This window comes from Ipomoea triloba, chromosome 4, assembly GCF_003576645.1.
Source record: "Ipomoea triloba cultivar NCNSP0323 chromosome 4, ASM357664v1".
Classification (NCBI taxonomy): domain Eukaryota; kingdom Viridiplantae; phylum Streptophyta; class Magnoliopsida; order Solanales; family Convolvulaceae; genus Ipomoea; species Ipomoea triloba.
The window spans coordinates 5,616,983-5,632,431 of NC_044919.1; the positions used below are offsets into that span (position 1 = coordinate 5,616,983).

Consider the following 15,449-nt stretch of genomic DNA (forward strand, 5'->3'; position numbering starts at 1 on the left):
ATATATATATATATATATATATATATATATATATATATATATATATATATATATATATATATTGGTGAATTGTAAATAAAATAATACTGTAGTAGAATTTATTTTTAAAATTATGAGGGTATTTTAAGGGAGCAAATAGCCAGTCCATAATTAATTTTTTTTCAACAATTAATATGTGACTTTTATCCATATCCATAATAAGGGTTATGCGTTTGAAAGCTCTAGATTTAATAAGATATAATTAGGTAATCCATCCCTAATGATAAGCACAAGCAAAAAAGTAATGTTAAGCACATGCATCCCACAATTGAATTTTCAAATTGTGGGGCACTTTGGCTAAACCATTACAACATCCTTGAATATCCATTCACTACTCTCCCTATCACCAAATAATTATTAGATAATTAATCTATAAGCTTTGCATTCACATTAGTTTGGAGCTATATTTTTTAGCTGATTTTGAATTTTGTCCAAAATCTTTGACTCAACCTATTAATGTCTTGGTATTCTTTTGATATAGCCTTGTATAGAACTTATTTATCATATCCATAATGATATTTCTATCTTTTAAAGCAAAAGAATTTATAAGGTTCAAAAACAATGGTTTTCGCCGAAAACGAGTACTGGAAGCCTTGGTGTGGAAGTCGCCGTTTGTTGTTCGTCAATGTAGCTTGGTCTAGAAAATATGCTGATTTTCCACCGTTAATAGAAAATATTTTCTAAGTGCATCCAAACACTAGAAACTCGAAAAAATAATTTTTAAAAATTATTTTCCTGATTTTTTAAATACACCTTAGTTAAATGAATTTTAACATATTTATTTATTTTCAATTTAATCGAGTCTACATCTTCAATCATTAATTGTTAATTTGACACTGTTTTTATTGTAAAAATTTATTTATAACCCACCTAAATTATAGAGAGAGAGAAAAAAAACTATTATATTCTCTTAATTATATATATACCACTAATTATTGTGGTCCTCCCATTGTGAAAAAGAGTAAAATAAAATAAAAATTACTCTCTATATTTCACTGAATCAGGTTTACCTAGCTAAAATTTAGCCTAGGGTCCATAACCAACAGTTTAGAAGGTAGAGATAGGCGAAGGATCTACAAGTAAGATCTTGCAAATAAATAATTGGGACCCAAATCCAGAAAGCTACGTAGTGTTTCTCAAGAAAAAAGGAGAAATCAAACAACAAAAGTCAAATCTGTAATAAGGAAGATGGGAAGAATCCTAAAAAGTTAAATGTGAAAAGATGAGGAGATAGAAAAAAAGGACAGACAACCTATTCTACACATATATTTTGCCTGTTGACTCATTATACAAAGACAAAGGCCTATTGCTTATTTGGTTTACAAAAATCAATACTCTTTAATGTCACATTGTCAAAGGCTGATCCTGCATGTGATCCAACGAAACTTCATTTTTTTTTTTTCAAAAAAAAAAAAACAAAAAGACTCGGTGGGAGAAATGATACATAAGGTTGTTGAAGGGCATTGGTCAATTGTAAGAACTTTGTGGCATTGTCATGTTACTCATGTAACAACAACAACAAAAGACTTTTTTCTTTTTGGCAAATTTGAGAATTGTTTTCAATCTTCAAAATAAAAACCACTTTACAGGATATTTGGATACCCGACCCGGAACCACGTTCAAACTACCCAAGACACCTCACTCCTCAGCATCAATGCTCAAAGGTTCAACTCCTCAGCATTGATGCCAACGTTCAGCTCCTCAACATTGATGCCCAACGTTCAGCTCCTCCGCATTGATGCCTAACGTTCAACTTCTCAGCATTAATGCTCCATTACTGAGCTGAAGGAAATAAAAAGACTCACAACGCAAAGTAGAGACGACACTTCTTACGACACTTGAACTTAGACAAAACACACACTGAACTCATTTGTACACTGAGCATTGCACTCAAACACTGTACTCAATATTGTATTCAAATACTCAATAATACTCAAATAATATTCGGTAACACATTATTAATGTCACCAGTGCAAGTAGACCGTAGACATGATGAATGCTTAATTGATGAGAGAAGTTCTAATTTGTATATTCAATCACATATTCAACGTCCAAGAGAGAGATACATATATACAAGGATAACTTAGAAGATTCCTACTAAAACTAATGTGGTAGAGTCGTGAACTAGTATATAACATAATACTCCCCCTCAAGCTTGTGGTGGACAGGGAACAACGCCTAGCTTGACACGTAAACCAACAAACCGCTGTGCGGGAAGTGCCTTGGTAAATATATCTGCTAATGTGGCATTCACATACTGAAGAACATGTTTGAGAGCTACCCAATGATCCTCAGTTGGACTATACATAAACTGACAAAACCGGTTGACCCCAAAGGAGGGATCATGACAAGTAAGCATCATATACATCAAAGATCCAACCAGTTGTTTGTAACGAGCCAGATCATCCAATAAAGCCAAAGCACCCTTAGCACTCGAAGCAACCACCGATACTGGCGTTGCCAAAGGTTTGCACGAAACCATACCAACTTTGCAAAGAACCTCAGCTCGATCATATATCGACGTTGAGATAGAACCATAGCACCATCACTGTACACAACCTCAATGCCTAAAAAGAAATGGGGCTTGCCAAGATCCCTAATCTTGAACACCTCCAACATCTGACGCAACAAGTTATCAATCAAAGCAGCATCATTGTCCAACAGCAAGATATCATCTATAAGCACGAGATTCACTAGAAACATAATGAACATAGCCCGACAGCTGACGTCAAGGACAACGAGACCGAGTGTGGCAAAGCCGCAAAGGTGAAACGGAGATTTAACGGACGAGAATACCCCTTGTGAAACGGAGATTTAACGTAAAATCTAACAGAGAATTACTTTAGGTAATGCTTTCATAGTTAAGCGACTAAATCAAGCAAAAAATTAATTAGGAGACTTTTACAGAGAAATCGCAATAGTCAAGAGACCCCAGTTGCTATAATCTAATTTGGTCCCACGAGTACAATTTTACGCTTAAGATAATTTTATTATCGATAACTAAAATTTAAGTTGGATGGACCAAATGTGGCAATCATTTAAAAATTGAGGAACCAAATGTGACAAGGATTTAAAAATTGTAGGATCAAATTTGAAAATTTTATTAATCGGGGACCAAATGTGAATTAATGGTTCTGTACTTCCGGGATCAAAAGTGGATTTAAAAACTTTTCAAAGGGCATTATATTCAAGAGCTTTATCAATAAGTTTTGTCAAATAAAACTTTGCTAGCAAGCTTTTCAAAGGGCATTCAAGAGCTTAAAACTTAATCCGCAGTATTTAATTAATTTTATAATCTAAAATCAGTTTACTAATGGCTGTAAATATCTCGGAATTCTCCCACAGAAACATTGGATAGAGAAAACCTCAGAAAAGCAACTTTGAATGAGCAATTCAATTTGGAATTGATCAACTATTGACTATAACATAACACTCACATGCACCCCGCCACAGTTCACTACAAAAATTCCAAAAAGAAATATATATAAAAAAAAAAGAAGAGAAAAACATCAGTATCAAATCCGATCAAAACATTATGCAACACTAATGAATTTATTAGACTGTTGTTTACTAAGATTTTGAAAATCTTATCAATACAATTGCATCAGTACAGCTCATATATTGGACAATCACAGCAACGGAATTTTGAAAAAGAATTGTAATGTAAGACTCGTTCCGGTTTCCGTTTTTTAAAATCGCGAATCAAAAAATTGAATAGATTGGAACAACTACTAGCATTAGATTATAATTAGAATTATAATATTTGTAAATAGTTTCGGTTATTATTTTGAATTGATGGTTCGCGGTTCTAGATCCAGTTTGAACCTTTGGATCAATTTTTTAAAATGTATTTTTAATTATTAAAATAGTATAAATTAACAATTAATGCATTTTTTTAGGTTCGCGATTTTAATAAATGGAAACCTGTTGAGTTCCGATTCTAAATCGTAACCAGAACCTTTTGGTTTGGTTGCTACAGTGCCTGATTCGATTTGAACCAAATCGTTGTCATTCATACAACCATACATACAAGTAATAATTTGTTGGAGAAGAAAAATAAATGAAATATTTATTTTAACGTTTAAATTGTCCATTTAAAATATCAAGGAAAAAACTACAAAGTTTACTATATAGCAATTAAAATATTATAAAAAACCATGATGCGTAAATTGTTATGAAATTAAATAAAATATTCATATACGTAACTAAAAGAATCCACACACACACACATACATATATATAAAAGTAAAACTATAGAATAAAGATTACTTCTGTTGATAAATTCATAAAACTAAACTCAAAGCTAAACGATAAATATTAAGCTCCTTTTTTTTTTTTTGAAATAATATTAAGCTCCTAAATAGTAAAAAGTAGACTCTTAAATTAAATTTAAAAAAATCAAATTAAAATTTTAGTGTAATGAAATTGCACTAAAATTTGTGAATATTTAGCATGTAAATTGTGAACATTTACTATGTAAATTATAAAAATTTAGTTTGTAAATTGTATATTTTAAACTTAAATTTACCTTGTAAGGTGGACCCAAATCCACAGAATAACTCTCCTCGACTGCCTAAGAAAGACAGACATATGGGCTATAATTTTTTTTTTTTGAGAAAATATGGGCTATAATTAAGTGTACTAAATTTCATAGTTGTCGGCCCATAATGAGTTAAAGACCATACCACAAATCATGGGCTCAGTTATGGAACAGAAAAAGCACACATTGGGCTACTATCCATTATATTCAAATCTTCATTAGATGTACCATTTTAACCCGTATGTTATATTGTGGACTAGGATCCACATTGTAAGGTGGTCTTTGGTTCAAAACAATATTATTTATGTCAAAATTTTTGCTTTTTTTGTTTTTTTTTTCTTTTTGTTTTTTGTTTTTTTTTTTTTACCGTTAACGACGTAAGACGTTTACCCATTTTATGTTCAGAAACTAGACACTACAACATGGGAGGAGGTGAGTTCGAGCCTCAGTGGAGACGATATTGACTCTTTGTGCTTCATTTGGTTGAGAAAGTAGATATGAACAAATACTACATTATAACAGAGTCAATAGTACTAAAAAAAAAAGAAATTAAAAACTACATATTCATAAACTCAGAGCCTAATGTTCATAAATTAGACACTACAACATTCAATCTGTTACATGTTCATATTAAAAAACTAGACATTATATATTCATAAACACAAAACTTAAGGAAACCTTTTAAGAGGTTACCCCTTGGCAATTCCAAAGAATAAGGAAACAAAGAGAAGTAGAAACAGCAAACCACAAGAAGCGACACACGATTTGGTGGAAGGCTCCCCAACAAGAGCCTCTGCATCAGAGCCACTCCAATCCAAAACACTAAAAATTTACACCAAATATCATATCAAAAAGAATATTTTCACACTAAATTTTATTTATCTCTAACTCATTACACCAAATGTTATACTATACTAAAATAATTTGGTGTTTCAAAATTTAAAAGTTTATTAGTTTGAATTTAATTACTTTAATATAAAATATAATTTTGTGATATAAAAACTGATATATAGTACAATTCAATTTTTATAAGATTATGTTTTATGTAATTTAATTTTTAATTAATTTATATTCAATAATATACGATTATTGGAGTTATTGGCGGGTCGCTATGTTGTTCTTATTAGTCTTTTTTTTTGGGTAAATTTGTTCTTATTAGTCTTGGGGCTACATCATGTCTTGAAGTAACATGTTTGAGTCAGGTGTATTGATGGTCACTCGATGGGTGGTCCTATCTTTATTATTTCCCTAAACCATGGCGTGCATATCCTCTACTACAGCTCTATTGGGAACTCGTTGGTCTCCCATTTTCTTGTATTTGTATTCAACATGTTCACTCTTATACCGTTATAACTTCAATATTATTTAATAAATTTTAATATTGATGATTAAATAAATTAAAAATTATAAACACCCTTATAAATATCATATGACAAAAATTTGTGTGAGACCATCTCACATGTTTTAATCTGTGAGACGAGTCGGGTCAACATAATTTAGGTCATAATTAGTATTATGAGTTTGAATGTTTCAAAGCTAACAGTTTGTTCCATGGATCATATCCTGCGGCGTTCTGGAACTGAGTCAGTACAGTCAGCGAAATTGCCTAACCGATTACTGTTTAATTCAACAAGTTTTCAACCTGATTTAAATTGAGTGGATGTTAATTATTCAAGTATTTCTGGTCAGCACCACTTTGGGAAGTTGGTTACATCTTAACTAGTATAAAAGGATTAATTTTCTATCATTACAATTCACGGATTTCATTAGCGTTATTCCTAGAACTACTCTCTCTAAATTAATCAGTTTATCAACCTTATTGTGTGGTATTGTCTGTCTGCTTGAAGTTGGTTCACTAGAAGCTTGTTCAGCAGTGTTGAAGCCTAGAAAACATTGTCATGCACGCACCTCTCCGAAATAGATGTTGTGAAGATTGATGTTGGTTTATGTGACTGGGGCATTTTGTATTCAAACCTCCTTGTAATCTTGGTGAACATCTAATGTATTGGGCTGACGTGAGTTGCCCCGGCGGCCCCGCAAACATAGGAGTTTAGCTTTGAACTGCGTAAACAATTGATGTGTTCCTAGTTATGCTTTCTTCCTTTAATTTGTGTTTATTCTTTTGAAAATTAGCATTAATTAATGGTTAGTTAATTTGCTTAATTAAAAACTAGTAGAATTATATGCTTTAACTTGCATTCAAAATCCATGGTAAAATTTCAAATACTCGATTTACGGGGAATCCGATTTTAACAAAACCATTAAATTTATACATAAATATTTTGAGAAAAAACTCTTGAATCTCTAACTTGAAATTCTTTTAATTGCAAACAAACAAAATCAATTTAGACTCGAACATGGGAAGATGTAATATAATTTTGGATATATACACAAGACCCAATTTTTTATTCTCATTTAAAAAAAAAATGTTATCCGCGAGTCTAAAGAGTCCAAATTATGAACAAATTGAGTGCTAGCTAGGAAGGTAAAGACAAGGATGCAAAGAGCCTGTGAATGATCAGGATTTGTCCGCGCCGCCTCTCCCTTAATTACAGCTTGTGGACTAAATGGTCATCTAGATGGTAAATTGTACTATTCACTAAAGAGTTATCTTGACTCTAATCTAAAAATAATTTTCAGATTCTGTATTTGTAATCAATACATTATATACTTATATGTAACAACTTTTGTACATATAACTATCATATTATATGTCAGCAATTATCAAATTATTTATTTATATATATATAGAAATTGTTAACTGAAGATACAAAATTTTTGTATCAGAATTCACAATGCAATATAAACACTGGTCTATAATATAACAATTGCATCTAGATTTAGTGATGGTAACAACTTGGATAAAATTGAATAGTTATTTATTTTTATTTTTTTGAGTACTACTGACTCTGTTACAATGTAGTATCTGTTCATAGTTATTTATTTTTATTAAAATTAATCATGTGTTTAAATTTGTATTGTTTCAATTTTAATAAATTTGACTATTAACATGTTATTTTATCATTCAAGTATTTTGTTCAACATGCAATTTCTCCTATTCTCCAATAAACCTTTTTAATTGAGTGGTGAAATTACATTCTAATCTTCTTTATTAAATATGGTAACACTATAATAATTGATGACTAAAAGTGAAATTTGTTCTATTATCCTAGACAATATTAATACTTCCAAAAGTCACATTTCAATTTTGCTGTATTTTATATGGGATGAGAGTGATAGAAATTTAATTCTAAAATTTACTATTTAAAAAAAATAATATTTTAATAAAATAACGCTATACTTCTTAAATTTTTTGAGTGATAAAGGAACCTGAAAACAATACATGAGAGTATATATTGAATAAATTACGCCTTATGATCTTTAGTCAAAGAATCATAAAGAAGTAAACCAATATAAATTATTTTATAGTTGATCGGCTCAATCAGTTAATGGATATAAATAGTCTTATTTCGGAATATTTTTCTTTTTTGATTTTGATAACGATGCACATCCATTGTTTACCTTTAACACCAACAAATTCAAAAGCAAATCTTCATGGGTTCAAATCAAGGATTTTCATACATAATTATTTGAAATGACTCCCTTTCTGTTTTTGTTCTTTTTACTCTCTTTTCATGCTCCAAAAATAGTTGTAGTTATTCGTCTTTTATTTTAATTTTTACTTTTTTTTTTAAATGGAAACAATAAATTCGCAAATATTTACACAGTTCATCATCCCAACAAGAATTAATTTTAGGATTGAATCATTTTACTATTTACACTTACCAATTTTTATTTCTGACTTTCAATTAGATAATAAATGCTTACTTTACTATTGATCTTTATTAATTTTTATTTTCAATTTTCAATTTTTAGTAAGCGTTAAATTTAACGGTAAGATATAAAAATTGACATGTTGTTGATATGGTTCATAAACTTAATTAATACATTGCGTTCATCATTAGTGGAAATGTGAAGAATATATATGTTGATGCATAAGCCATTTTGGACCAAGCTACTACGAAGTCTCTGCAACAAGTTTAATTAGGTGATTATTATTTGTTTTATCACCTTTAAATATGTAATAATGCAAATCTAGATATGCAATTTGCTAGTCAATATTTACATTATTACCTTTACATATGGATATTTAATTAGAGAATCAATTTTGAAACAAAATCAATAGTCATTGAAAATCGAGGATGAAAATTGGCAAAAGTCAATAGTCAATTAACTATTTTTGGTCGAGTAAATACCCAATATAGTCCTCGACTATAGTGGTTTTACTCGATTTAGTCCTAAATGACTTTTTGTACTTGATTTAGTCCTCGATTTTGATGGTTTTACTCAATTTAGTCCTCTGTTAGTAATTCTGTTTGTTGGTTGTTAAAAGAATGGTCAACATGGTAATTTCTCCTCCCTTTTTTTTTTTGGGTTAGATTACCTCTTCTCCATAAAATTTATGAAATTACAAAATACTAATACTAAGATAATAGCTGCTAATGTAATAAAACATAATAAGAGTAATTATTTCTTAAGCAAAAATTTGTTTTGGTAAATCAATCTCGAAAATCTATATCTCTAAGAAATGAATGGGGTTTGAACATGAATCTCTATAGACTGGAATACAGGTTTGGCCATTACACAAATACTATATATAAACCATTTTAACATTTTCAACAATTAGTATTGATTTTATGAAGAAGAGGGAGAATTATGGAGAAGAGGGTAATCTGGCCAATAAGGGAGGAAGAAATTACCATGTTGGCCCTTCTTTTAACAGCCAACAAACTGAATTGATAACGGAGGACTAAATTGAGTAAAACCATTAAAGTCGAGGACTAAATCAAGTCCAAAAAGTCATTTAGGACTAAATCGAGTAAAACCACTATAGTCGAGGACTATATTGGGTATTAACTCATTTTTGGTCTAACTGAAAATTGGAAATAAAACTTAGTAAATGTCAATAATCAATGAATCATCATGAAATTAACTCATCCCAAAAGCTAAAACACAACAAATTAAATCATCGAAAACATAAAAATATGACAAAAATTTCCATCTAAATCAAAGTTATATACAAACTCAAAAGACATTCAGGAGTACAAAGTATATAGATACCAACTTTGAATGTGAAAAATGGGAGTACCATTAGCTTTCAGATCAGCACAATCAACTTTTAGACCAACACCATCATCTTCATCAATCAACTCCAGCCACCATAACTCTTCAAATCCACAATATCAACAACCTTCAAATCTACACCATTTGCTCCAACAACCAAACGATATTGTAAAAGAAGGAAATCTGCATCTACTATCCAAGAGTGTGCACTGGGTAAACCCCCGCCTTGTGGTCTTATTTAACAAAGATGTGACAAGAGAAATCTGTAGCTACTATCCGAATATGTACACTAAGTAAATTCTACCATGTGGTCCTAGCCAGTAAATGATCACAATGAGGTAAACCAGCCTAGGTTGTCCATAACTGACTGACTATACTAAATGCCTAAGAGTCGAACTTGTAACATTGTAATTTTCAACTCAATAGCATTACCAACTTGGTTTTGGAATTGCCCCCATGATGATTTGGTATTTTGATAACCGCGTGTTTTTAATGTATACCAAATCCATTATTTGATTCGCGCTCTTTCATTGTTTAGCATATAATATATAAAATATAAACCTATAGTTCAAGTATCAGTTTAGACAAACTACTATATGTCCATGTGTTGCTTGACCTATCAAATATTAATTTACCCACACATGTAAGTAGATGATGTGTCGAGCTAATATATAAAAGGATAAAGTGTCAAATTGGGTCCCTAAGTCGGGTGGATAGTGCAATTAAGTCCCCCTATACCGGTAAAATTATTCAATTAAGTCCAAGTTGACTTGTTTATCAAGTCAAATCCAGTTAGGGGGCCTAATTGCACTATCCACCTGATTTAAGGGGTCAATTTGACACTTTTTCATTTTTTATTTTATTTTTCAAAACAAATATTTTTATTTATTAAAAATATTATTTATTATATTGAGTGCAGACATGCGGTTTAATTTGAGCCGTTGATCAAATCTAGATCAACGGCTCAAAAAAAAATTAAAAAAAATGTGCGTATGGAATGAACCAAGCAACCTAGCCTTATGTATGAAAATGACGCACATTAAGTACACAAATCACGCATCTTAAGCACACAAACAAAGCACCTTAAGAACAGAAACCACTGACCTAAAGTTTTAAAATGGGGTACCTAAATATTCTAACTAGAGCACCTTAAGAAACCACGTACCTTAAGAAGGAAAATCACGCACCTTAAGTTTCAACAATTGACGCACCTTAAACACACAAACCACATACCTTAAGAAGAAAAACCATGCACCTTAAGAAGTAAAACAACGCACCTAAAGTTTTAGACCGAACGCACCTTAAGTTTCAACAAAAACACACACTTTAAGTTCTCACTGAAGAATTGGCACACCTTAAGCACAGAAACCACGCACCTAAAGAAGGAAAACCACGTAACTTAAGAAGGAAAAACCACGCACCTTTAAGTTTGAACAATACGAAAAATTACCAAATTGCCACCGTATTTTTTTAATAATTGTTAATCTTGGACGTTGATTTTGGCAAGATCAATGACTCTCCTCTCACTGCACAACCGCACCTGAGCACACTATCCGCATTTGAACCGTATTATATATATATATATATATATATATAATCCTAATCATATGAGAACCATTCCCCAAGTGAGAATTTGTAGATAAATTCAAACTATTGATCAACAAGATTTTATTGATGGAAATCAAGTAAAAAATGAGTATGGTCATTTTCATAAATATTACAAAGTTTTGTTTATTTTCAACTGCTAGATGTACTAGATTAATGATTTCAATTTGTTCACAGATTCTTACTGAGACATGATGCTCACCTGATTATGAACCTGTTAGTTACTTTTTTAAGACCACCACCTACTATTACTGAAAAGAATATGATCTATGTGAAATAGATTTGGGGTAAATATCCATATGGCGGATTAAAATTGTCGTCCTTAAATAAATGGTTAAATGATATTTTTTTTAACCGCATTCTTCGTGCGATGTCTGGATCGAGGGAGCGTTGGTGGGGGCTAAGTGTTGGTGGCTAAGGGTTCATGACATGTGTATATCTAAAACCTGCATAAATACTAAATAGTAGTATGCTTCTTAATTTCTGGATTATTCAATTCAAATAATTAATAGCACCGTACATGTAACAAGTACACTAAATATGTTTATGTTTCTTAATTTCTGGATTATTCAATTCAAATAATTAATACTACCCCTCACAAGTACACAAATATCTGCTTGGTCATACTTTTACTTCGTTTGTATTAGTCATGACTATCTTACAATATAATACTAATGATCATGACTTAGCTTTGTTTTTGTTCTTGTTTATTTTATTTTTTTTGAAAAGGTAAGGTACGTATCAAATTCGCCATCTGATTTCAACTAATAGTGCAATTCCATTCTGTAATTAAGAGTTCCTTTGCAAATATGAATAATGTTTTATGTAAAATAATTTTAAGAAAATGAATCATTTTCTGAAAACAATTTTATTTCATGGTGCATTTGCTTGAAAGGTTAGAAAATAATATAAATATTTTTCTCTGTTTGGCTTAAAATAGAAAGATTGTGTTTTTTCTGATTGGTTCAATTTTTAAAACATGAACATAAATTTATTACAAATTTATTTTTTAATAAATTTTTATTTACTTTAATGAAGATAATAATAATAATAATAATAATAATAATTATTATTATTATTATTATTATTATTTATACTAAAATGAAATTATAAATTAAAATTTATAATAATTATAAAGATTAATAATAATTATAATAAAATGATGTAAATAAATAAGTTTTTTTTTGTAACTTATTATAATATAAAAGAATACATAAATTGATAAATATAATAATTATGAACTAAAGAAATTTATGAAATTTTATTAAGGATGTGGGTTGTGCCGGATCAAGATTTTTATTTTTCGGTTCAACTTGGTCTAGCTCATATTTAACCAAACATTGATAAAATTAAATATAAGAGTAAATACCCAAAATGGTCCATCGACTATGTCATAATTCACAAATTAGTCCTCAATTATTTAATTCTTGTTCAATAATTCACAAATCAATCCTTCGTTGAGGACCTTGTTGAGTAAGAATTGAATAGTTGAGAACTTTATTGAGTAATAATTAAATAGTTGAGAATTTTATTGATTAATAGTTGAGAAACTTATTGAATAAGGATTGAATATTTGAGGACATAATTTGCTTAAATTAACCAGACAAATGGTGAACCTGATTTGACACACCTCAAAGAGAGAGAGAGAGAATTGAACTGAGTGCGAAGAAAGAATCTAAAAAATATCTTTCACACACACACACTTGAAAATATATAAAGTAAAATAAAATGTTTATTGTTCACAAAATTAGTTCATACAAAATTTAATGTTCGAACACACAAATGTCAAATTAAAATTACAATCAAACATATTGAAGAGAAAATGCCAAAAGAATTTTTATTAGGATGGTAAAGGATGTCATTTATTTAAACTAATAAGGATAAATATGAAAAAAAAAAAGTTAAGAAACTACTAGCTTCTTTTGAAACGCTAACTAAAGTAACTTTTTAAAATAAGCTCTTATTTTTTGAACATTACCAAACAGAGCTTATAACTTATTAACAGTTTAAAATAAGCTATAAGTTCTTAAATAAGCTCTACCAAACAGATATTGAAGTATGTAGGAGAGTAGAAAATAATTAAATTTTAACTTGTAATATAAATACATTTGTATTTTTAATTTGACTTTACTTCTCCTTAACTAAAGTAATATGATTCTAATTTCACATGTGCTTACGTCCACTTCTACAGTTCTCCCTTTGGTCCAAATACTAACAAAAAGAAAAGAAAAGAAAAAATAATGGCAAGAATTAAAATGGAGGAGGAGTTGGGTTTTCAATTTTCATAGCCATCGGTTGACCATCCAGATACACTGAACTAAACCTTTTGGGCCTAAAAGAAGCTTCCAATCCACGTGGAAATATTAGGATTATCCACGTGGAAATTTGCCAGCCATTCTTTTTCGTGAAACCAGGTGCTTTTTTGAATTTTCCCACTCTTTATATCTCCCCTCATATTACTTAGCCACCTTCGTTATATCCCATGAACCAAGGCGGCGGGGGCGCAGAGAATATGAGGGAGAATGAGAGAGAGAGCGGGGGAGAGATTAAGTACCGCGGCGTCCGGAAGCGGCCGTGGGGGAAATTCGCGGCGGAGATTCGAGATTCCGCGCGCCAGGGCGCGCGGGTTTGGCTGGGGACGTTTAACACGGCGGAGGAGGCGGCCAGGGCTTATGATAGGGCGGCTTACGCCATGAGAGGCCACCTCGCCATCTTGAACTTCCCGGAGGAGTATAATTTGCCCAGAACCTCTTCGCATTTTTACTCGGCCTCGTCGGCATCGGCGTCGGCGGCTTCTTCTTCACGGCAAGAGAGAGAGGTTCTTGAGTTGGAGTATTTGGATGATAAGGTTCTAGAAGAGCTTTTGGATTGTGATAAAGAGGAAAATAGGAAGAAGAGAGGTTAATCTATCAACTCTATCCCCCTCTCTCTGCATGGCATTTCTGGGAGTTTTGAAATGTGTTCAAACACCTTATAGTCTGGTGGCATAAGTGCGGAAATTTTTATAAAAGGTCTCAAGAAGTGTTTAGACACCTTATAATCTAGTGGCATAAGTGCGGGATTGGTTCAAATAGGGACTTTGGAGCACCAAAAAAAAAAATTGATATGCTTCATGCATTAGCCTTTAAAGTTTCATTATCTTCTCTTTACCTTTCAACTATTATTACATTTTCATTGGCTAGTTTAGAGCAGCCAGAATTGAATTGAGCTTGCTTTCAGCAAGCTCAGTTCATGCAATGTCTATTTCTTTTATTTTTGTTTTTTGTTTTTTGTTTTTTTTATGACTATTTTTATGGATTAATGACTTGCTCTTTTTCTTCTTTTTTGTCAAGGCCAAAAGCACTTTTTGACTTGGCAGACTATTGTAAAATATGCACTTTATTTGATATTGAAGGTCAATTATAATTATAATTGCAAGTGTATGATGATGGGACAAAATAAGCACTTATCTATTTTTAGAATAGTTATACTGATGTACTAAACTATTTATAGATTGTGGCTATAAATTGATTTTAGATTAAAATAATATGCAAAGTTATAATTTAAGTTATCTTTCCCGCAAAACTAAAATTATTGAAAAGGACAACTAAGAAAGTGCAAGTGGTGGTTCATTATTATTTATAGATTGACTTTAAAAGGCTATCAACTATATATGTATTTTTGTGCACTTAATTTGGTACAACAAAATAATGCATATATATACTTAGTCTTTTTTTTTTTGAAAAGAAATATATACTTAGTCTTAAAGTCATTAATGCCTGCATAGAAATGACTAAACATAAACTTCATGAAAATGCCTCATTTGAACCATCACAAGCAGCTGGCCATGGAATCTTTTGTGGAAAATGAAATTTCTGATTAATGAAACATGAAATTTCCCTATGAAATGGGAGGCATGAATTGTAGGTAGTGATTTTGTTTAAGAAGGAGAAAAGTAAACGTGATGAGGAGTTCTTGTCGTTTGGGTAATGATGATGGAGAGTCTACAATGAATTATTTATGTTATTGTCCAAATTCGTATCAAGTCTAGGCATTGTCATGCACTGGTCAAGATAGCAATCTTTTTTTTTTTTTTTTTGGTGCAACCCTATCATACTGTTGACTTGGTAACTAGGAAGTTACAAGTTCCCGACTTTCGACG

At 30.9% G+C, this 15,449-nt stretch overlaps 1 protein-coding gene across 1 annotated transcript; it reads left to right on the forward strand.

Moving 5' to 3' along the window:
- The first annotated feature begins 13,807 nt into the window (after positions 1–13,807).
- LOC116017397 (ethylene-responsive transcription factor ERF096-like) lies at positions 13,808–14,730 on the forward strand. Its single transcript, XM_031257978.1, has one exon. It carries the CDS (start codon positions 13,821–13,823, stop codon positions 14,211–14,213), a length of 393 nt encoding a protein of 130 aa, XP_031113838.1. The 5' UTR covers positions 13,808–13,820; the 3' UTR covers positions 14,214–14,730.
- Positions 14,731–15,449: the final 719 nt, after the last annotated feature.

Bases quoted from the DNA above. Each gene is read 5' to 3' on its own strand.
- LOC116017397 (XM_031257978.1), top strand. From the start codon at position 13,821: ATGAGGGAGAATGAGAGAGAGAGCGGGGGAGAGATTAAGTACCGCGGC.